This window comes from Macrobrachium rosenbergii, chromosome 26 (genome assembly GCF_040412425.1).
Source record: "Macrobrachium rosenbergii isolate ZJJX-2024 chromosome 26, ASM4041242v1, whole genome shotgun sequence".
Taxonomy (NCBI): Eukaryota; Metazoa; Arthropoda; class Malacostraca; order Decapoda; family Palaemonidae; genus Macrobrachium; species Macrobrachium rosenbergii.
Genome location: NC_089766.1, coordinates 43,437,951 through 43,459,737, shown reverse-complemented (window position 1 = coordinate 43,459,737; position 21,787 = coordinate 43,437,951). Strand labels below are relative to the sequence as shown.

At 39.0% G+C, this 21,787-nt stretch overlaps 2 protein-coding genes across 3 annotated transcripts; both read left to right on the top strand.

Annotated features, from left to right (window-relative positions):
• Nucleotides 1-5,740: 5,740 nt before the first annotated feature.
• LOC136852756 (uncharacterized) lies at nucleotides 5,741-7,909 on the top strand. Of its 2 annotated transcripts, none has more exons than XM_067127657.1 (3): nucleotides 5,741-5,937; nucleotides 7,108-7,295; nucleotides 7,418-7,909. In XM_067127657.1, exons 2-3 carry the CDS (start codon nucleotides 7,246-7,248, stop codon nucleotides 7,827-7,829), a joined length of 462 nt encoding a protein of 153 aa, XP_066983758.1. In that variant the 5' UTR covers nucleotides 5,741-5,937; nucleotides 7,108-7,245; the 3' UTR covers nucleotides 7,830-7,909. The 2 variants fall into 2 exon arrangements, with proteins under 2 accessions (XP_066983758.1, XP_066983757.1); XM_067127656.1 differs by having other exon boundaries at nucleotides 7,415-7,891.
• A 1,084-nt stretch (nucleotides 7,910-8,993) lies between these two features.
• LOC136852755 (uncharacterized) lies at nucleotides 8,994-11,486 on the top strand. Its single transcript, XM_067127655.1, has 3 exons — nucleotides 8,994-9,216; nucleotides 10,334-10,521; nucleotides 10,643-11,486. Exons 2-3 carry the CDS (start codon nucleotides 10,472-10,474, stop codon nucleotides 11,028-11,030), a joined length of 438 nt encoding a protein of 145 aa, XP_066983756.1. The 5' UTR covers nucleotides 8,994-9,216; nucleotides 10,334-10,471; the 3' UTR covers nucleotides 11,031-11,486.
• Nucleotides 11,487-21,787: the final 10,301 nt, after the last annotated feature.

Genomic DNA, 21,787 nt, shown 5'->3' with positions numbered 1-21,787 from the left:
TTTGTTAGATGATGGAGCCAAGCCATTTTTCATTCCTAATTACAGATTACCAATAAAGTTAGAGATCACAGTTGACAAGCTGATAGGAGGAAATGAGTAGTGGACTCCTTCTAAATTCCAGCAGAATTCACCATTGTTACTGTTCCAAAGTGAAAGATGGTAGTTGGAGACTTGTAATAGATTACAGGGAAGTCAAATTTCAAATAGAGTTCCAGATAAAAGGCTGATGCCAGTAAATCCAGACATGTTAGCTCAATTAGGAGGGGCCAAAATATTTTCATCCTTAGATTTGCTTAGTGGATGCTGGCAAGTACCTCTAGATGAAGAATCGAAACCATTCACAGCCTTCAGCACACATAAAAGGATACATTGCAGTTTGAAGTAATGCCATTTGAACTAACATCAGCCCCATAATGTTCTTAACAATTTTAAAAAATCAGTTTTGTGAGAGACATATAACAAAACTTTAAGTAATATTATCTTAATAATGTACACACACACACTCTCTCTCTCTCTCTCTCTTTTTGTCAAAGTACGAAAATCAATTTCAACAAGCACTTGTATGTATTTACATACAGTATGTAAAGCAAAACTCATTATTACATAATATGCAATTATGGGTGTGCATGAATATGCATGTTTTTAATACGCATGCAGTATAGTTACACAACGAAAAATATATGCACACACATGTATACATGCATATGCAAACAGACATTTACGTCAGCCTGTTCATGCATCTAATATATATATATATATATATATATATATATATATATATATATATATATATATATATATATATATATATATATATATATACGTGTGTGTGTGTGTAGGCAGTACCTGAGTTACAATGCACATCCACTCCTGCGGCTTGTTGCAAGTCAAAATTCGGCGTTAAATCGGAACCATAACAATCGTAATAATATTTCAGCTCAGGGCCATATACTGTACAAAGTAGAGACAATACAATACACATAATCTACAGTAGATACACGAGATAAAATCATAAAAATGACAATTGGCAATAAATACAGTACAGTGGTACCTCATTTGTCAAACGTTTCTTACGTCGAACATTCCGTTTTTCGACGGAAAATTTCGAAGAAATTTCGCTGCTTCTCAAACAAATACTCGCATTTCAACACGACCAACTGTCTTGTTTATACTTGTATTCAACATCCTACCGTGTCCTTCGAGAAAAACAAAGGCAATAACTCGCATGTTTTTTTCCATTACAGGTATGCACATAAAACACAAGCAGAATATATAGCTTAATGATAACCATATTCAACAAAATAAATAAAAGAATAAAGTATTTCACAATAAAATATAACATAAAAGATGAACAAAATCACGTCACCCCTGTGATGCACAACTGACTTGAGATAGAGGGAGGGAGGGAGGGAGCGTTTATTTATACTGATGAGGACAGAAGATACAGTAAAAACATTACTGTATGTACGTAAAGCAGTAACAATGGACATCAAAAAAATAAAAGGGAATTTCACAATAAATTTAACATAACGATACAATATAAAAACAATCAAATGCAATACAGTAACAATAAAAAATCGAAGGAAAGTCTTATTTGAGCGAGTGTTCGGGACTGCTGAGTTACTCACCGCTTTCACTGCTGTGCCATTCAAATTTTCCTCTCTTCTATCCTTCATATTCAGTAAATCATATTCAATAAATATTTAATAAATAAATTCATATTCAATAAAAAGATTCCTGCAGCAATATAGGACTGCAGACAGTTTTGACCTCATCTCATCATTTGCTTCTTTTATTTTGAGACCCATTATCTCTTTCATTAATTATATACTCTCTCTGCATTTACTCTGCTGAGAGCAACTTATCCTCTCTCACTTATCAAGTTGTCTCCGTAGGGGGGATGTGCCGTCAGAGGTTCTTTGCAGCGTCCCTTCGGACTCTATCTACAACTCCTTTCATTCCTTTTACTTTACCTCCGTTCATATTCTCTTTCTTCCATCTTACTTTCCACCCTCTCCTAACAATTGCTTCATAGTGTAATTGTTAGAGTGGAAAAGTCAGATGGCATAAAACATGTGAACGGAGGTACAAAAAGGAATGAAAGAGTTGCAAGCTAGGGGACGAAGGGAATGCAAAGACCCTTAAGTAACGCCTACAGTGCACCACATGAGGTGCACTGACAACACTACCCTCCTAAACGAGACAGACTGAACGAGAATGAGGAAATCCGTTCTCACCAAACACAGCTGTTGTCGTTCAGTAGACTGTCGTTGTGAATTAAGCGGCTATTAAGCGGCTATTACACGGGCGAATTTTCGCGCAGCACGACTCCGTTCGCTCAGCATTTGCTGAACAAACGCTCAGTACGTCCAGCAAAACCCGATTCGCGTATACCCATCACTGCTGGGTGAAATCGCCAGCATTTGTTTACATTCGTTCGGCGGTCGACGTTCACGTGTACGAGCTACAGAGCATCGTCAAGAACATCACCATGCCTGTGCAATGGACATTTGAGATTGAGGAGAGCCTTATTGCAAAAGTGAGATCGCGACCAATCCTGTGGAATCCAAGGGATCCTTCCTACAACAAGAAAACTCTTAAAAAGTACTTGTATGGCGAGATAGTGAGGGAACTTCAAGAAGTGTTTCCACATGTAGAAGGAATTAATGATGCAGGTATGTATATTGTTTTTATGTAGTCACTATTTAGTTTTATAGTAGTAGTAGAACACTTTAGGCCATATTTGGTTGTGTGAAGGAAGGCCATGCAAAGCCATGACCTAGCTGGGCTAGGCAAAGCAATGGCCTTGCTAGGCCATGCAAAGCAATGGCCTTGCTAGGCCATGCAAAGCCATGGCCTAGCTGGGCTAGGCAAAGCAATGGCCTTGCTAGGCTATGCAATACTATGACCTAGCTAGGCTATTCTTTTCATAGTTCTTTGGCCAGCCAATGTTGGAGAACTGCCATTAGAGGCTAGCTTAACCATAAACACCAACCTAACCTTTGTCAGTCATGTGATATAATACCATTAGCATGTGACAATATGTAATATGGGTTATTTCGTGGTAAATACTTTATTAACACTCAACTAGTGGCAAGCCTACTCATATTGCTTAATATACTGTAACAGATATAAGCTAGAATTCAGAGGACATAACGGCACTCTGGGTAGGATAGCATAATTTGAGTATCAAACAGCACCATTATCATTTTTTTGGTGTTTAATTTAGGAAAAGTTATAGTAGAAAAGTTGTTTATATTGTCCTAAAATGTAAGTATGTGAAGGTGGAACTCTTAAAAGGGGGCCCTTGGGGCGTAGCCCCCCCCAGCTAGGAATTAACCAAGTTAGGGACAGGTTAGGTAGGTGTTTTGGGTTAGGCTAGTGCCCTATAATGTCCTAAAACACCTACCTAACCTCCTGACCTGTCACTGAATTATTGCATGGTTACTATGAGAAATTATGAATATTGACTATTCACATCTCAAATGTTGCATGTACATAGAGGGAAATTGTCTCAAGTGTCGTTTCATTGAACAAGTATGAACATACGCTGGCCAAAGGCCCTTTGGATCCCCGTATTGAGTATTTTAGACTTTGTTTTTTGTTTTTGGATACCAGCCTTAAAAGCTGAAATTCTAACCTAACATACTTACCCTGGCCAGGAGGCTTCACCCCCTGGATCCCCTGTTGTGCCAACTTATAAAACACCCCTTTCATTTCATTATTTCTATGATTATTATAAGTTAATCAAAATACCCCTTTCATTTCATTATTTCTATGATTTTTGTAAGTTAATCAAACTTGAATTTTCTCTTGCAGATGCTGTAATGATGAAATTTAGTAGCTAAAAAAACATCATTTCGGAGGAGCTGGCTAAAATCAAACGAGTAAAAAAGTGGCTCAGGAGGAGACTATGTTCCAAAATGGAGGCTCTTTGATTTAATGTTGTTCCTGACTGATGTTGTCACCCCAGGGAAGAGTACATCAAACCTTGAGACTACTGTGTCTGTAAGTATTAAGAATGTATGACTGTTTCAAGTATTGTATGTTTATTTTTGCATTTCAGATTTATTATAGAAGTTGCCTTAATTTGTACATTCCTTTTTATGATTTACCTTTTTTTTCAGCAGGAGTCCCAGTCCTCCCACCAGCAAGAGTCCCAGTCCTCCCACCAGCAGGAGTCTCAGACCTTCAATCAGCAGGATTCCCAGTTATCCCAATCTCTTTTTGGTACAAGTTGACTCCTATCAATCAGCAGGAATCCCAGTTATCCCAATCTCTTTTGGTACAAGTTGACTCCTATCAGTCTGATGATGAAGTCATCCATCAGCCATTACAGACATTCAATTATGACAGCAGTGTAGATGACATTGATCTGCCTACCCCATCATCTTCACACTCTGTGCCAGGAACAAGTCGATCATCATCATCATCATCATCACGGAATAATGAAACGTGTGGTCGAACTCCTACTCCAAAACGTAAAAGGAATATGACACCAGAACATGCACCCAGTGCAACCGAGGTAGCATTATCTTTTTTAAAAACCACTGCACAAGCACAAAGGAAAGAAGACATCCCATACGCAGCAGGGGTTTTTGTAAAAGAAGTAATCTCTGAATTTCCTCGCCATAACATCCAAAACTTATGCTTAAACTTGCTGCATTCTTAAACAAGTTGAAAGAGGAGGAAGGCAGTTAATCATTGGCCATAAACTGTTGTAAGGTGGTATTTTTTTTCCTGTATGATTTCTTCCATGGGGTATAGATATGACACACAAAAGAAAAGAATCTGTACCAGGGCCATAATTTTATTTTTTACACATTGCATTATGATGTTAAATAAAAAAAAACATTGGCACAGAAACTTTATTTATCCCATAAAATTTATGCAGAACACTTTTATTTCCTATACAAATATGTTTGTAGCTCTTAATTATTATCATCACCACAAAAAAAAAAGAAGAGCTAGTATCTGAAGGCCATAGCATCCCGAAATGCTACCTTGCCTTTATTCACAAAATGTGTTGCGTACATTTATAGCCTCCTGCGTAGGCCTTCGGCCTAAAGCATTTAAGTTTTCCCAGTCAACACCAGTGACATTACGTCATTGCCCTGCAATTACTCTACCATTATTTACATCGTCTCTGTCGATTAACTCTGGTGCTATTTCATTGTGTCTAGATTCTTTAAATAAATAATTGTGCAACACAAGGGCTGCTAGCGTAATTAGCCTAACACGTTCTTCTTCAGACATTTGATTACAACCAAAGCCATTGCCATGGCCATATTCTGGTCATTGGTGTAGAGATGAGACATTTCCATGATTATAATGCGTCTTGATGCCAACACTATGACTTTCTAGGGTTTGTTTTGATTTTCCAGCAACTACTTCTCGATATGGGGACTGAACAGCTGATCACATGGTCATGGCAACGCACTTGGTTGCTTGCTGAAACGGCTGCGTGTGCTCGCGACCGTGTAATAGTTTTGTTCAGCAAATGCTGAGCTGGTAGGGAGCCGTGCTGCGTGAAAATTCGCCGTGTAATAGCCGCTTTACACGGGCGAATTTTCACGCAGCACGACTCCGTTCGCTCAGCATTTGCTGAACAAACGCTCATGGCTGCGTCCAGCAAAACCCGATTGGCGTATACCCATCACTGCTGGGTGAAATCGCCAGCATTTGTTTACATTCGTTCGGCGGTCGACGTTCACGCTAGGTACGAGCCTACAGGCATCGTCAAGAACATCACCATGCCTGTGCAATGGACATTTGAGATTGAGGAGAGCCTTATTGCAAAAGTGAGATCGCGACCAATCCTGTGGAATCCAAGGGATCCTTCCTACAACAAGAAAACTCTTAAAAAGTACTTGTATGGCGAGATAGTGAGGGAACTTCAAGAAGTGTTTCCACATGTAGAAGGAATTAATGATGCAGGTATGTATATTGTTTTATGTAGTCACTATTTAGTTTTATAGTAGTAGTAGAACACTTTAGGCCATATTTGGTTGTGTGAAGGAAGGCCATGCAAAGCCATGACCTAGCTGGGCTAGGCAAAGCAATGGCCTTGCTAGGCCATGCAAAGCAATGGCCTTGCTAGGCCATGCAAAGCAATGGCCTTGCTAGGCCATGCAAAAGCCATGGCCTAGCTGGGCTAGGCAAAAGCAATGGCCTTGCTAGGCTATGCAATACTATGACCTAGCTAGGCTATTCTTTTCATAGTTCTTTGGCCAGCCAATGTTGGAGAACTGCCATTAGAGGCTAAGCTTAACCATAAACACCAACCTAACCTTTGTCAGTCATGTGATATAATACCATTAGCATGTGACAATATGTAATATGGGTTATTTCGTGGTAAATACTTTATTAACACTCAACTAGTGGCAAGCCTACTCATATTGCTTAATATACTGTAACAGATATAAGCTAGAATTCAGAGGACATAACGGCACTCTGGGTAGGATAGCATAATTTGAGTATCAAACAGCACCATTATCATTTTTTGGTGTTTAATTTAGGAAAAGTTATAGTAGAAAAGTTGTTTATATTGTCCTAAAATGTAAGTATGTGAAGGTGGAACTCTTAAAGGGGCCCCTGGGGGTGTAGCCCCCCAGCTAGGAATTAACCAAGTTAGGTACAGGTTAGGTAGGTGTTTTGGGTTAGGCTAGTGCCCTATAATGTCCTAAAACACCTACCTAACCTCCTGACCTGTCACTGAATTATTGCATGGTTACTATGAGGAATTATGAATATTGACTATTCACATCTCAAATGTTGCATGTACATAGAGGGAAATTGTCTCAAGTGTCGTTTCATTGAACAAGTATGAACATACGCTGGCCAAAGGCCCTTTGGATCCCCCGTATTGAGTATTTTAGACTTTGTTTTTTGTTTTTGGATACCAGCCTTAAAAGCTGAAATTCTAACCTAACATACTTAGCCTGGCCAGGAGGCTTCACCCCCTGGATCCCCTGTTGTGCCAACTTATAAAACACCCCTTTCATTTCATTATTTCTATGATTATTATAAGTTAATCAAAATACCCCTTTCATTTCATTATTTCTATGATTATTGTAAGTTAATCAAACTTGAATTTTTCTCTTGCAGATGCTGTAATGATGAAATTTAGTAGCTAAAAAACATCATTTCGGAGGGAGCTGGCTAAAATCAAACGAGTAAAAAGTGGCTCAGGAGGAGACTATGTTCCAAAATGGAGGCTCTTTGATTTAATGTTGTTCCTGACTGATGTTGTCACCCCAGGGAAGAGTACATCAAACCTTGAGACTACTGTGTCTGTAAGTATTAAGAATGTATGACTGTTTCAAGTATTGTATGTTTATTTTTGCATTTCAGATTTATTATAGAAGTTGCCTTAATTTGTACATTCCTTTTTATGATTTACCTTTTTTTTCAGCAGGAGTCCCAGTCCTCCCACCAGCAAGAGTCCCAGTCCTCCCACCAGCAGGAGTCTCAGACCTTCAATCAGCAGGATTCCCAGTTATCCCAATCTCTTTTGGTACAAGTTGACTCCTATCAATCAGCAGGAATCCCAGTTATCCCAATCTCTTTTGGTACAAGTTGACTCCTATCAGTCTGATGATGAAGTCATCCATCAGCCATTGCAGACATTCAATTATGACAGCAGTGTAGATGACATTGATCTGCCTACCCCATCATCTTCACACTCTGTGCCAGGAACAAGTCGATCATCATCATCATCATCATCACGGAATAATGAAACGTGTGGTCGAACTCCTACTCCAAAACGTAAAAGGAATATGACACCAGAACATGCACCCAGTGCAACCGAGGTAGCATTATCTTTTTAAAAACCACTGCACAAGCACAAAGGAAAGAAGACATCCCATACGCAGCAGGGGTTTTTGTAAAAGAAGTAATCTCTGAATTTCCTGGCCAGAAACATCCAATTCAACTTATACTTAAACTTGCTGCATTCCTAAACAAGTTGAAAGAGGAGGAAGGCAGTTAATCATTGGCCATAAACTGTTGTAAGGTGGTATTTTTTTTCCTGTATGATTTCTTCCATGGGGTATAGATATGACACACAAAAGAAAAGAATCTGTACCAGGGCCATAATTTTATTTTTACACATTGCATTATGATGTTAAATAAAAAAACATTGGCACAGAAACTTTATTTATCCTATAAAATTTATGCAGAACACTTTTATTTCCTATACAAAATATGTTTGTAGCTCTTAATTATTATCATCACCACAAAAAAAGAAGAGCTAGTATCTGAAGGCCATAGCATCCCGAAATGCTACCTTGCCTTTATTCACAAAATGTGTTGCGTACATTTATAGCCTCCTGCGTAGGCCTTCCGCCTAAAGCATTTAAGTTTTCCCAGTCAACACCAGTGACATTACGTCATTGCCCTGCAATTACTCTACCATTATTTACATCGTCTCTGTCGATTAACTCTGGTGCTATTTCATTGTGTCTAGATTCTTTGAATAAATAATTGTGCAACACAAGGGCTGCTAGCGTAATTAGCCTAACACGTTCTTCTTCAGCCACCGCGATTACAACCAAAGCCATTGCCATGGCCATATTCTGGTCATTGGTGTAGAGATGAGACATTTCCATGATTATAATGCGTCTTGATGCCAACACTATGACTTTCTAGGGTTTGTTTTGATTTTCCAGCAACTACTTCTCGATATGGGGACTGAACAGCTGATCACATGGTCATGGCAACGCACAGTTTGCTTGCTGAAACGGCTGCGTGTGCTCGCGACCGTGTAATAGTTTTGTTCAGCAAATGCTGAAGCTCGAGCGGGCCGTGCTGCGTGAAAATTCGCCCGTGTAATAGCCGCTTTACACGGGCGAATTTTCACGCAGCACGACTCGTTCGCTCAGCATTTGCTGAACAAACGCTCAATACGTCCAGCAAAACCCGATTCGGCCTTATACCCATCACTGCTGGGTGAAATCGCCAGCATTTGTTTACATTCGTTCGGGCGGTCGACGTTCACGTGTACGAGCTACAGAGCATCGTCAAGAACATCACCATGCCTGTGCAATGGACATTTGAGATTGAGGAGAGCCTTATTGCAAAAGTGAGATCGCGACCAATCCTGTGGAATCAAGGGATCCTTCCTACAACAAGAAAACTCTTAAAAGTACTTGTATGGCGAGATAGTGAGGGAACTTCAAGAAGTGTTTCCACATGTAGAAGGAATTAATGATGCAGGTATGTATATTGTTTTTATGTAGTCACTATTTAGTTTTATAGTAGTAGTAGAACACTTAGGCCATATTTGGTTGTGTGAAGGAAGGCCATGCAAAGCCATGACCTAGCTGGGCTAGGCAAAGCAATGGCCTTGCTAGGCCATGCAAAGCAATGGCCTTGCTAGGCCATGCAAAGCAATGGCCTTGCTAGGCCATGCAAAGCCATGGCCTTGCTAGGCCATGCAAAGCCATGGCCTAGCTGGGCTAGGCAAAGCAATGGCCTTGCTAGGCTATGCAATACTATGACCTAGCTAGGCTATTCTTTTCATAGTTCTTTGGCCAGCCAATGTTGGAGAACTGCCATTAGAGGCTAGCTTAACCATAAACACCAACCTAACCTTTGTCAGTCATGTGATATAATACCATTAGCATGTGACAATATGTAATATGGGTTATTTCGTGGTAAATACTTTATTAACACTCAACTAGTGGCAAGCCTACTCATATTGCTTAATATACTGTAACAGATATAAGCTAGAATTCAGAGGACATAACGGCACTCTGGGTAGGATAGCATAATTTGAGTATCAAACAGCACCATTATCATTTTTTTGGTGTTTAATTTAGGAAAAGTTATAGTAGAAAAGTTGTTTATATTGTCCTAAAATGTAAGTATGTGAAGGTGGAACTCTTAAAGGGAGCCCTATAATGTCCTAAAACACCTACCTAACCTCCTGACCTGTCACTGAATTATTGCATGGTTACTATGAGAAATTCTGAATATTGACTATTCACATCTCAAATGTTGCATGTACATAGAGGGAAATTGTCTTAAGTGTCGTTTCATTGAACAAGTATGAACATACGCTGGCCAAAGGCCCTTTGGGTCCCCCATGTTGAGTATTTTAGACTTTGTTTTTTGTTTTTGGATACCAGCCTTAAAAGCTGAAATTCTAACCTAACATTCTTAGCCTGGCCAGGAGACTTCACCCCCCTGGATCCCCTCTTGTGCCAACTTATAAAATACCCCTTTCATTTCATTATTTCTATGATTATTATAAGTTAATCAAAATACCCCTTTCATTTCATTATTTCTATGATTATTGTAAGTTAATCAAACTTGAATTTTTCTCTTGCAGATGCTGTAATGATGAAGTTTAGTAGCTAAAAAACATAATTTCGGAGGGAGCTGGCTAAAACCAAACGAGTAAAAAGTGGCTTAGGAGGAGACTATGTTCCAAAATGGAGGCTCTTTGATTTAATGTTGTTCCTGACTGATGTTGTCACCCCAGGGAAGAGTACATCAAACCTTGAGACTACTGTGTCTGTAAGTATTAAGAATGTATGACTGTTTCAAGTATTGTATGTTTATTTTTGCATTTCAGATTTATTATAGAAGTTGCCTTAATTTGCATATTCCTTTTTTTATGATTTACCTTTTTTTTCAGCAGGAGTCCCAGTCCTCCCACCAGCAGGAGTCTCAGACCTTCAATCAGCAGGATTCCCAGTTATCCCAATCTCTTTTGGTACAAGTTGACTCCTATCAATCAGCAGGATTCCGAGTTATCCCAATCTCTTTTGGTACAAGTTGACTCCTATCAGTCTGATGATGAAGTCATCCATCAGCCATTGCAGACATTCAATTATGACAGTAGTGTAGATGACATTGATCTGCTTACCCCATCATCTTCACACTCTGTGCCAGGAACAAGTCGATCATCATCATCATCATCACGGAATAATGAAACGTGTGGTCGAACTCCTACTCCAAAACGTAAAAGGAATATGACACCAGAACATGCACTCAGTGCAACCGAGGTAGCATTATCTTTTTAAAAACCACTGCACAAGCACAAAGGAAAGAAGACATCCCATACGCAGCAGGGGTTTTGTAAAGAAGTAATCTCTGAATTTCCTCGCCAGAAACATCCAAAACTTATACTTAAACTTGCTGCATTCCTAAACAAGTTGAAAGAGGAGGAAGGCAGTTAATCATTGGCCATAAACTGTTGTAAGGTGGTATTTTTTTCCTGTATGATTTCTTCCATGGGGTATAGATATGACACACAAAAGAAAAGAATCTGTACCAGGGCCATAATTTTATTTTTTACACATTGCATTATGATGTTAAATAAAAAAAAACATTGGCACAGAAACTTTATTTATCCTATAAAATTTATGCAGAACACTTTTATTGCACTCAGGGTTATAAAATACTAAAGTCCTGGATGTACGCAATGGTAAAATTTTATTTCCTATACAAATATGTTTGTAGCTCTTAATTATTATCATCACCACAAAAAAATGAAGAGCTAGTGTCTGAAGGCCATAGCATCCCGAAATGCTACCTTGCCTTTATTCACAAAATGTGTTGCGTACATTTATAGTCTCCTGCGTAGGCCTTCCGCCTAAAGCATTTAAGTTTTCCCAGCCAACACCAGTGTCATTACGCCACTGCCCTGCAATTGCTCTACCATTATTTACATCGTCTCTGTCGATTAACTCTGGTGCTATTTCATTGTGTCTAGATTCTTTAAATAAATAATTGTGCAACACAAGGGCTGCTAGCGTAATTAGCCTAACACGTTCTCCTTCAGCCACCGCGATTACTACCAAAGCATTGCCATGGCCATATTCTGGTCATTGGTGTAGAGATGAGACATTTCCATGATTATAATGCGTCTTGATGCCAACACTATGACTTTCTAGGGTTTGTTTTGATTTTCCAGCAGCTACTTCTCGATATGGGGACTGAACAGCTGATCACATGGTGCTACCGTTGTCATGGCAACGCACAGTTTGCTTGCTGAAACGGCTGCGTGTGCTCGCGACCGTGTAATAGTTTTGTTCAGCAAATGCTGAGCGAACGGAGCCGTGCTGCGTGAAAATTCGCCCGTGTAATAGCCGCTTTAGTCGCAGTGTTATCCTCCTCCTGCATCACACCAACACCAATGCTTCTCCGGGCTGTGGCGTGGGACAGGCATAACAATCAGTCCAGCATTTGGAAACCGAAGAGGCCGGAATGAATCACTTTTTTATAGATGCAAAACGTCCTTGCGTTGAGAAAGGAATTTAATTTTCATTTCAGTGTTCGCACTTGGTTTCCGTTGTTATTCTTTTAAATATAATAAACGTATTATCAAGAGTTTTATGCCTTACCGCAGGCAAAGATGAACACTGAAGAACAAATGTGTTGTTACTTCGAACAGTGTTGGTGAATATATATTAAGGTCACCTAAACTGCATATAAAATTCTGTTTAATTATACCTAGTGGTTAATGTGTTTGGAATTTTTCTGTACAAGTTCAGCGTTAAGATATGAAGGACATTATGTTTAATTTCTGTGAAGAATTTAGCACACACCCACACACACACATGTAAATAAAGTACGTGTGTACTTGTGTATTTATTTATTTGATTCGTTTTAGTTTGCAACAAATAAACAAACTCACACCAAGTACAGAAAAACGGAGGTTCTAGTGAATCATGTATTAAACACTGCAAATGTTGCATGATGGAATAAAAGTCAGTTTTATACAACGAAGCTTCAATATGCTCAGGGATTAAAATTAAAGTTTCTCTCTCTCTCTCTCTCTCTCTCTCTCTCTCTCTCTCTCTCTCTCTCTCTCTCTCTCTCTCTCTCTCTGCTTAGTAATCCGATGATATTTACAGCTTAGGTTTTAAAAGCAGCTATTTTCGTTCAGCACTTTGTGTTATTGTGCTTTCGTCTTCATATTTCCTCTTCCCTACACTTACTGGAATGGTTTTGTGGAATGGCAGGGGCATGAACAAGTGAAAAAACGGGAATCGACTACTTTCTTTTAGAGGCAAATAAAAAATTTCTCCTGATGCCATACACCCATTTGCATGCTTCGTAAAATAAGAAACTGGTCGCAGAAAAAAGAAACTTCATGACATTAGGCTGTTCCCTAAATGGTTTTGCTTAAATCGTGTCTCTTCTATTCAAAGTTTGGTAGTTTTATTTTCGTACGTAACTTATTTTCACTACCCTTCACAAACAGCCATTAGAGTAATAAATTTGAAATCTGTTGCTTTGGAGGTTCGTGCTAAGTCGTTTAATGTCTGAGAAATATTTCTATATTTCCCGATCTTTCAAGTTAACATTACTTACGGTTCTTTGCAGCGTCCCTTCGGCCCCTAGCTGCAACCTCTTTCATTCTTTGTATTTTACCTCCGTTCATATTCTCTTTCTTCCATCTTACTTTCTACCCTCTCCTAACAGTTGTTTCACAGTGCAACTGCTTTGAGGTTTTCCTCCTGTTACACCTTTGTAACCTTTTTTTCTCAATTTCCCTTTCAGTGCTGAATGACCGCATAGGTTCCAGGCCTTGGCTTTTGGTCTAAATTGTATTCTATTATTATTCAGGCGGTTTGAACTAGCATCCATGATGCTTGGAGTTTCAAACACACAGTATTGCCGACCACGCCACGGCTGAAACCCAATTTTTTCTCCTGCTCAGAAGCTAATGTGACGTACTTATCTACCAGCTGTCAGCTTTGAGCATATCTTTACTGAAAACTCTCATACCTATAATATATATATATATTGTAAGGTACTTCAGTTGTTTGAAGTTGTTGATTTGAAACGGCCTCGTTTAGGCTGTCTGCCCTCCTGTGTGTCGTGTGCAGAGGCAAGGTGAAGTTTGCCTCTCACTCTGTCTTCGAAGTCAGTCAGATTTGGAAAGCGGATCGACCGTTCTCGACCAACCTCAAGTCGGGAATGGACGCAGCAGCAGCAGCAGCAACTTTTGAAATATGAATTGCAGTTGGTAATTATTATTGCCGGAGGATGGTAATGGCTGAGCTTTGATCATCGGAAAGGAAGACGTGTTCTTCAGTGGCAACGAGCTCTGTTGTCCCATCGACACCATGGGAGTTGTTCGATGGAGGAGGATCGGTGATGTCTCAGCAGTGTGGCAATGGTAGTCCTCGAGGTTCTGCAGTGATGGCGTGGATGGATCCTGCTGTGATGAGGACGTCAATTCAGTTCTGAGGATGGTGGTGACTGAACCCTGGTCATCAGTTTGGAAGATGTGTTCTTCTTTGGCAACATGGTTGTTGTCGCATCGGCGCTGTGGTGGTCGTGCGGTAGAGGATATCGGCGATAATTCAGCAGTGTGGCGATGGTCGTCCTCGAGAATCTGTGGTTACGACGTTAGGGTATACCATTGACTTTTGGTTACCGTTATTACTCCTGAGGATACCATTTACCTTTGTTTATTATTGTAGAAGTATCATTATTATGATGGAATAAGAGTTCGAGTATGACTCGTGTTGAGCAGAAGCTCATGTTGATTGTTTATGATGTTGAGTTGTTCATTTTGTCTTGTGTTGCTGTGTAATGTTGCTATTATTTATATTGATAGTTTATTTTAAGAGTTTATTGATTGAGGAATTGTTAAAGTAATATAGAGTTTATCGAGGTTTGGAGTTAAAGTAATGTGGTTATTTTAAGTTATTGAGTAGAAATAATTATGGTAATGATCGTGATTATGATTATTTTGTCTCTCCGCTTTCTGAATCCTGGTCTCAATGTAAATATGTAAAAAGTAATTAGGATTAATAAACTAGGTTTAAGGTAACCAGAGTATTTGATTACACCCTCTTCAAAGGTTTCTCTGTCCACCAGTCCACTCCAGTCCTCATTGACATAAATGATGAACCTGAAATCTTCTGGAAAAGTTCCTGAGATTAAATTTAATGGAATTTGTGTTACGGTTCCCTGGAGAGAGAAAGGGACCATAACATAATTGGCGACCTTATGGCCAGGATTGGGTTCTGTTGTGGCTGGTGGTTCATTGATTTCTTTGGGGAGGTGTAAGCATGTAGTGTAAAAAAAAAAATTGTCTAATTTTTTTTTTCTTAAGCAGGAGGTGTAAGGTACTTCAGTTGTTTGAAGTTGTTGATTTGAAACGGCCTCGTTTAGGCTGTCTGCCCTCCTGTGTGTCGTGTGCAGAGGCAAGGTGAAGTTTGCCTCACTCTGTCTTCGAAGTCAGTCAGGATTTGGAAAGCGGATCGACCGTTCTCGACCAACCTCAAGTCGGGAATGGACGCAGCAGCAGCAGCAGCAACTTTTGAAATATGAATTGCAGTTGGTAATTATTATTGCCCGAGGATGGTAATGGCTGAGCTTTGACCATCGGAATGGAAGACGTGTTCTTCAGTGGCAACGAGCTCTGTTGTCCCATCGACACCATGGGAGTTGTTCGATGGAGGAGGATCGGTGATGTCTCAGCAGTGTGGCAATGGTAGTCCTCGAGGTTCTGCAGTGATGGCGTGGATGGATCCTGCTGTGATGAGGACGTCAATTCAGTTCTGAGGATGGTGGTGACTGAACTCTGGTCATCAGTTTTGAAGATGTGTTCTTCTTTGGCAACATGGTTGTTGTCGCATCGGTGCTGTGGTGGTCGTGCGGTAGAGGATATCGGCGATAATTCAGCAGTGTGGCGATGGTCGTCCTCGAGAATCTGTGGTTACGACGTTAGGGTATACCATTGACTTTTGGCTACCGTTATTACTCCTGAGGATACCATTTACCTTTGTTTATTATTGAAGTATCATTATTATGATGGAATAAGAGTTCGAGTATGACTCGTGTTGAGCAGAAGCTCATGTTGATTGTTTATGATGTTGAGTTGTTCATTTTGTCTTGTGTTGCTGTGTAATGTTGCTATTATTTATATTGATAGTTTATTTTAAGAGTTTATTGATTGAGGAGTTGTTTAAAGTAATATAGAGTTTATGGAGGTTTGGAGTTAAAGTAATGTGGTTATTTTAAGTTATTGAGTAGAAATAATTATGGTAATGATCGTGATTATGATTATTTTGTCTCTCCGCTTTCTGAATCCTGGTCTCAATGTAAATATGTAAAAAGTAATTAGGATTAATAAACTAGGTTTAAGGTAACCAGAGTATTTGATTACACCCTCTTCAAAGGTTTCTCTGTCCACCAGTCCACTCCAGTCCTCATTGACATAAATGATGAACCTGAAATCTTCTGGAAAAGTTCCTGAGATTAAATTTAATGGAATTTGTGTTACGGTTCCTGGAGAGAAAGGGACCATAACATAATTGGCGACCTTATGGCCAGGATTGGGTTCTGTTGTGGCTGGTGGTTCATTGATTTCTTTGGGGAGGTGTAAGCATGTAGTGTAAAAAAAAAAATTGTCTAATTTTTTTTTTTCTTGTAAGCAGGGAGGTGTAAGGTACTTCAGTTGTTTGAAGTTGTTGATTTGAAACGGCCTCGTTTAGGCTGTCTGCCCTCCTGTGTGTCGTGTGCAGAGGCAAGGTGAAGTTTGCCTCTCACTCTGTCTTCGAAGTCAGTCAGGATTTGGAAAGCGGATCGACCGTTCTCGACCAACCTCAAGTCGGGGATGGACGCAGCAGCAGCAACTTTTGAAATATGAATTGCAGTTGGTAATTATTATTGCCCGAGGATGGTAATGGCTGAGCTTTGACCATCGGAATGGAAGACGTGTTCTTCAGTGGCAACGAGCTCTGTTGTCCCATCGACACCATGGGAGTTGTTCGATGGAGGAGGATCGGTGATGTCTCAGCAGTGTGGCAATGGTAGTCCTCGAGGTTCTGCAGTGATGGCGTGGATGGATCCTGCTGTGATGAGGACGTCAATTCAGTTCTGAGGATGGTGGTGACTGAACCCTGGTCATCAGTTTGGAAGATGTGTTCTTCTTTGGCAACATGGTTGTTGTCGATCGGCGCTGTGGTGGTCGATGCGGTAGAGGATATCGGCGATAATTCAGCAGTGTGGCGATGGTCGTCCTCGAGAATCTGTGGTTACGACGTTAGGGTATACCATTGACTTTTGGCTACCGTTATTACTCCTGAGGATACCATTTACCTTTGTTTATTATTGAAGTATCATTATTATGATGGAATAAGAGTTCGAGTATGACTCGTGTTGAGCAGAAGCTCATGTTGATTGTTTATGATGTTGAGTTGTTCATTTTGTCTTGTGTTGCTGTGTAATGTTGCTATTATTTATATTAATAGTTTATTTTAAGAGTTTATTGATTGAGGAATTGTTAAAGTAATATAGAGTTTATGGGGGTTTGGAGTTAAAAGTAATGTGGTTATTTTAAGTTATTGAGTAGAAATAATTATGGTAATGATCGTGATTATGATTATTTTCTCTCCGCTTTCTGAATCCTGGTCTCAATGTAAATATGTAAAAAGTAATTAGGATTAATAAACTAGGTTTAAGGTAACCAGAGTATTTGATTACACCCTCTTCAAAGGTTTCTCTGTCCACCAGTCCACTCCCGTCCTCAATGACATAAATGACGAACCTGAAATCTTCTGGAAAAGTTCCTGAGATTAAATTTAATGGAATTTGTGTTACAGTTCCCTGGAGAGAGAAAGGGACCATAACAATATATATATATATATATATATATATATATATATATATATATATATATATGTGTGTGTGTGTGTGAGAAAAAAAGTTAAGTATGCCTTAGTTTTTTGCAGACCACTGAGCTGATTAACAGCTCTCCTAGGGCTGGCCCGAAGGATTAGACTTATTTTACGTGGCTAAGAACCAATTGGTTACTTAGCAACGGACCTACAGCTTATTGTGGAATCCGAACCACATTATAGCGAGAAATTAATTTCTATCACCAGAAATAAATTCCTCTAACTCTTCATCAGCCGGCCGGGAATCGAACTCCGGCCAGGCGAGTGCCAGTCCGCAGCTCTACCGACTCACCCAACGAAGAGCTAATGTGTGTGTGAGAGAGAGAGAGAGAGAGAGGAACGGTAATAAAAATTACCTACTAGCCTGCATGTAGACGTTCGGTTTGGGAAAATGAGACCAACAAATATCAAATCTCTAAAAACATGTGATGGATAACAGCAGCCATCAGGGAAGCGAATGATTCAAACATTGAATTTGCACGAAAGCGACACTAAATTCTCTTTAAAATCTGAGGCACTGAACGAGTCACATCATGCAGGTGATTTGTCTTCTTTTTGTTTTGCAATGAGCCTTTATTTAGGTACAACTGATTTGGGCAGGGTTTTGTATATGAGAGTGATTGACGGACATATTTTTTATTAAATTTATGACGTTTTAATATTTTTGACGATGATTCTAAAAATGAAATATCTGACTTTTCTAATGATTTTTAAATTCCTTCTCTCACACAAAAATACTTTTCATCCTCGAGTTTATGCATTGGCGTAGTCTCTCTCTCTCTCTCCTTCATACTTTTTACAGTCATACCGAAATAACCTGTTTGAAGATTCTTAATGCATGGAAGATATGATTAGTTTTCTCGGATTATGAGAGAGAGAGAGAGAGAGTTTTTCATGTCATGCTATTCATCAATAAATCTATCTCACTAATCTTCGAGGTCAAGGCGATTTTGGTCTGGCCTTATGTCAGGATCAACAAGATTTGCCCCATTAATCATTATAAGGCTTTTACTTACACTTTGCTTAATGAATCACTACCTTTACTCCGGTTATATTGAAGTTTTGTGATTGAATTAAAAAATTTTTTTCTGGCCGTCCAAATTTCATTAATCTTTTGAAGTTATGACTTTATTTATTTATTTATTTGTTTACTTATTCACTCAGTTATTTATTCATTTATTATTATTATTATTATTATTATTATTATTATTATTATTATTATTATTATTATTATTATTATTATTATTATTATTGGCGAAGAAATCCACAATAGTATAAATATATAATACATATTAGAAAAATATATACAAACGAGAGATTTCGAGAACCTGCTTAATTCTTCTTCTCAACCTGATTAAAATATGAAAGCTGTCATGACATTGGAAAGTTCTGAAAAAAAAAAATTAAAACTTTAACATACAGAAGAAAACCGGTCGTAATTTGAAAATGGGGAATTTCGTCCGTCAGGCAATACCGTCGTTCTCCGTAAATAAACCAGCTAACCTCCTCGAGCGTCTAAGTGATAGTTATTATTATTATTATTATTATTATTATTATTATTATTATTATTATTATTATTATTATTTTATGTATTTCCCTGGATTTCTATTTTCGTAAGATGCTTTACAGGCCGGAAACGGACCCCAACAGGACTTACTGTCATGGCGGTCCCACTCCACAACAACATCCAAGTAAAAGAAGGCAACAGGAAAAATGGAGAGGAATCTGCAATGAAGCAACGTCTGGATGATAATGGCGACTGCCCGAATCGAGGTTGGAAATAGCCTTAGTTTACACAGGAGGAAGCAAGTAATCTCTGTTACTCAGGAGGGGGAAAGTAATCTCTGTTACACAGGAGAAAATTAATCCCTTTACAAACGATAATTCCTGACCTGTTGAAAGGAAATTGACATTCTTTTAAAGTTAGGAACTCTTAATGTGATTGATCACATATATGACTTGTCGCAAGCTATTAGTGGGAGAAGTCTGACAAGGTTGAGAATACAGATTTATTAATTCTTGTGCATGTCAGAGTATATTGAAATCACCGAAAATTTGCAGAACGTTTAGCCCTAGTTCTTATAAGGTTCATGACAAAAAAATGGTGGTTATTATTTCCTAGACCATTAATAAACACAAGGGGTTGTGACTGATGTGAACATTACCAGAGGAGTTAGTGTCAAATGCTTTTTTAGCATCAAGAAGGCTTTGAAGGTTTTATATTCTTCTTAACGAGGTATGTTAAGGGTGTTGCAACATTGGAAAAATTGCAAGTTTAAGGTCATTGCATTTTTTCCAGAAATACAAATCTGAAGTTCTTTATATGGATATACCTTTGGCGAAAGCTGGTTCGGACACTGATACATGGTAACAAGGTAGTTAACTAAAATCGAAGTTGTGCAGGGTAACCAAAGCCATGGCCAACAACATTTCATAAATACTGCATATTACTGTGTCATGCCCCAAGTCACTGGATGAAAGATTGAACATCATAAATACAGAGGCCAGTATTGGAAAAGAACGCGTACATACTCTGTATTCGTCCAAAGTATCACAGTTAATGCTGATAATACCGGGTAGTGACTTTTCTATCCAGGCCTTGTACCAGTTGGTTATCAATTGTTGGATGTTGTTGGGGAATTCTTGATAGCAAATAGCATCACAAATTATTCAAGCATTTGTTGGGGAAGTACAGATGCTGAACCTTTATTGGCCTGATCTTGGGGAACACACCTGTTGTGATGTAACTAGTGAGCCTGATTATATCAACACAGAAGTCGTCAAGACACAGAAAGGGAAACGAGTCAGAATTTGTGACTTGATTCACTTTAGACTAAAGTACTAAAGTCCCCCTCCAGCTTTTCCAGTGAGTGTGCAAGGCAATATCCATTTTGAGGAGCTGTTTTAGTGGAGTGGGGAACTACAAAAAAAATAGGGGAAAAGTGCAAAATGGTGATACAAGCATGAAACTTCGCTCAACTATTCCTCCGGCCACACAAAATTTTGTCATTTTCCAAGATGGCCAACAAGTTTTCAAAATGGCGTCCTGTGGAGATTTGAATATTGGTATTAATTGATTAATCACATTCAAATCCCTAAGTCACTCCCAGTTTATATAAAAATATTAAAAACAAGCCTTTATATATGTAGATACATCATTTCTCAGCATAGAAATATCCAAGGTGGCTGTCACTATATCAAAAATGTCTGCCAAAATGCCAAAAAATTGGTACTTAAGCTCATATATGAGGCTAAAGGTTGGGTAATACATGGATTTGGGGTAACTTCAGCCTGATCAGTTCATTTTTTGTAGATTAGAAATCAATTAATCCCCAGTTAATTAATTTTCATCCTCATTTAGAAAAAAAAATGGGTAATAAGTTTAATGTAAAAGTGTAATGGTGTAGTGTCAGTGTACTACCAGGGCACACTGGTTGACACTATAGCTGTGAAACTCAGCATGGGGTTCAGTGCTAGCTAATGGCAGAGATTTGTTATTAGTTTCCCAAATGCTGTTTAGCTAGCCCCACTTCAAAGTTAGACAGCTGCACCTGAATTGACAGGATGTGTCTGCGTGGGAGAGCCGAGCCAAGGAAGATGGGGCTTTAGTTTTCTAGATGGTGTACAGATCACATGGGAATTAAATAGCATTGGATGAATGACATATCTGAGCCTAGTTATACCCCATATCTGAAAGTGCATATATGTTACAGCATATAGGTGGTAAAATGATAAACCCTTGGCCTATAGAACAAAAGCAATGGCAGGACAATCTTGGAGGTCAACGTCTTTCCTGAAGGGAGATAGTACGACTAACTGGAACCTTTGTTGCTTGTGCCAAAAGGACACACGTGAAAGACTAGTTGATGCATCTGGTGCTGGCTATGTTACCCTTGCTACAAACATTCCTGAATTCTAAGTTAAATGCAATGCCTATACCATTTCATCCCAAAAGGCTTGATGAAGGTGATGGAATTCTGCAGACCTTTGAAAATAACAAAGCAACATATCATGAATCATGTATGCTGAAGTTCAAAACAACAAAACTAGAAAAGAAAAGGAAGTCATTGTGTAAGACAAAAGAGGAAGATGATGCCCCATCAGCAAAATTCACACATAGTAGCCAGAAGGCAGAT

What these genes read in the sequence shown, in the direction of transcription:
- LOC136852755 (XM_067127655.1), top strand. Translation starts at nt 10,472, where the DNA reads ATGTTGTCACCCCAGGGAAGAGTACATCAAACCTTGAGACTACTGTGT. An exon ending in ACCTTGAGACTACTGTGTCT is followed by an intron (nt 10,522 to 10,642) that starts GTAAGTATTAAG and finishes CTTTTTTTTCAG; the next exon opens with CAGGAGTCCCAGTCCTCCCA.
- LOC136852756 (XM_067127656.1), top strand. Translation starts at nt 7,246, where the DNA reads ATGTTGTCACCCCAGGGAAGAGTACATCAAACCTTGAGACTACTGTGT. An exon ending in ACCTTGAGACTACTGTGTCT is followed by an intron (nt 7,296 to 7,414) that starts GTAAGTATTAAG and finishes CTTTTTTTTCAG; the next exon opens with CAGGAGTCCCAGTCCTCCCA.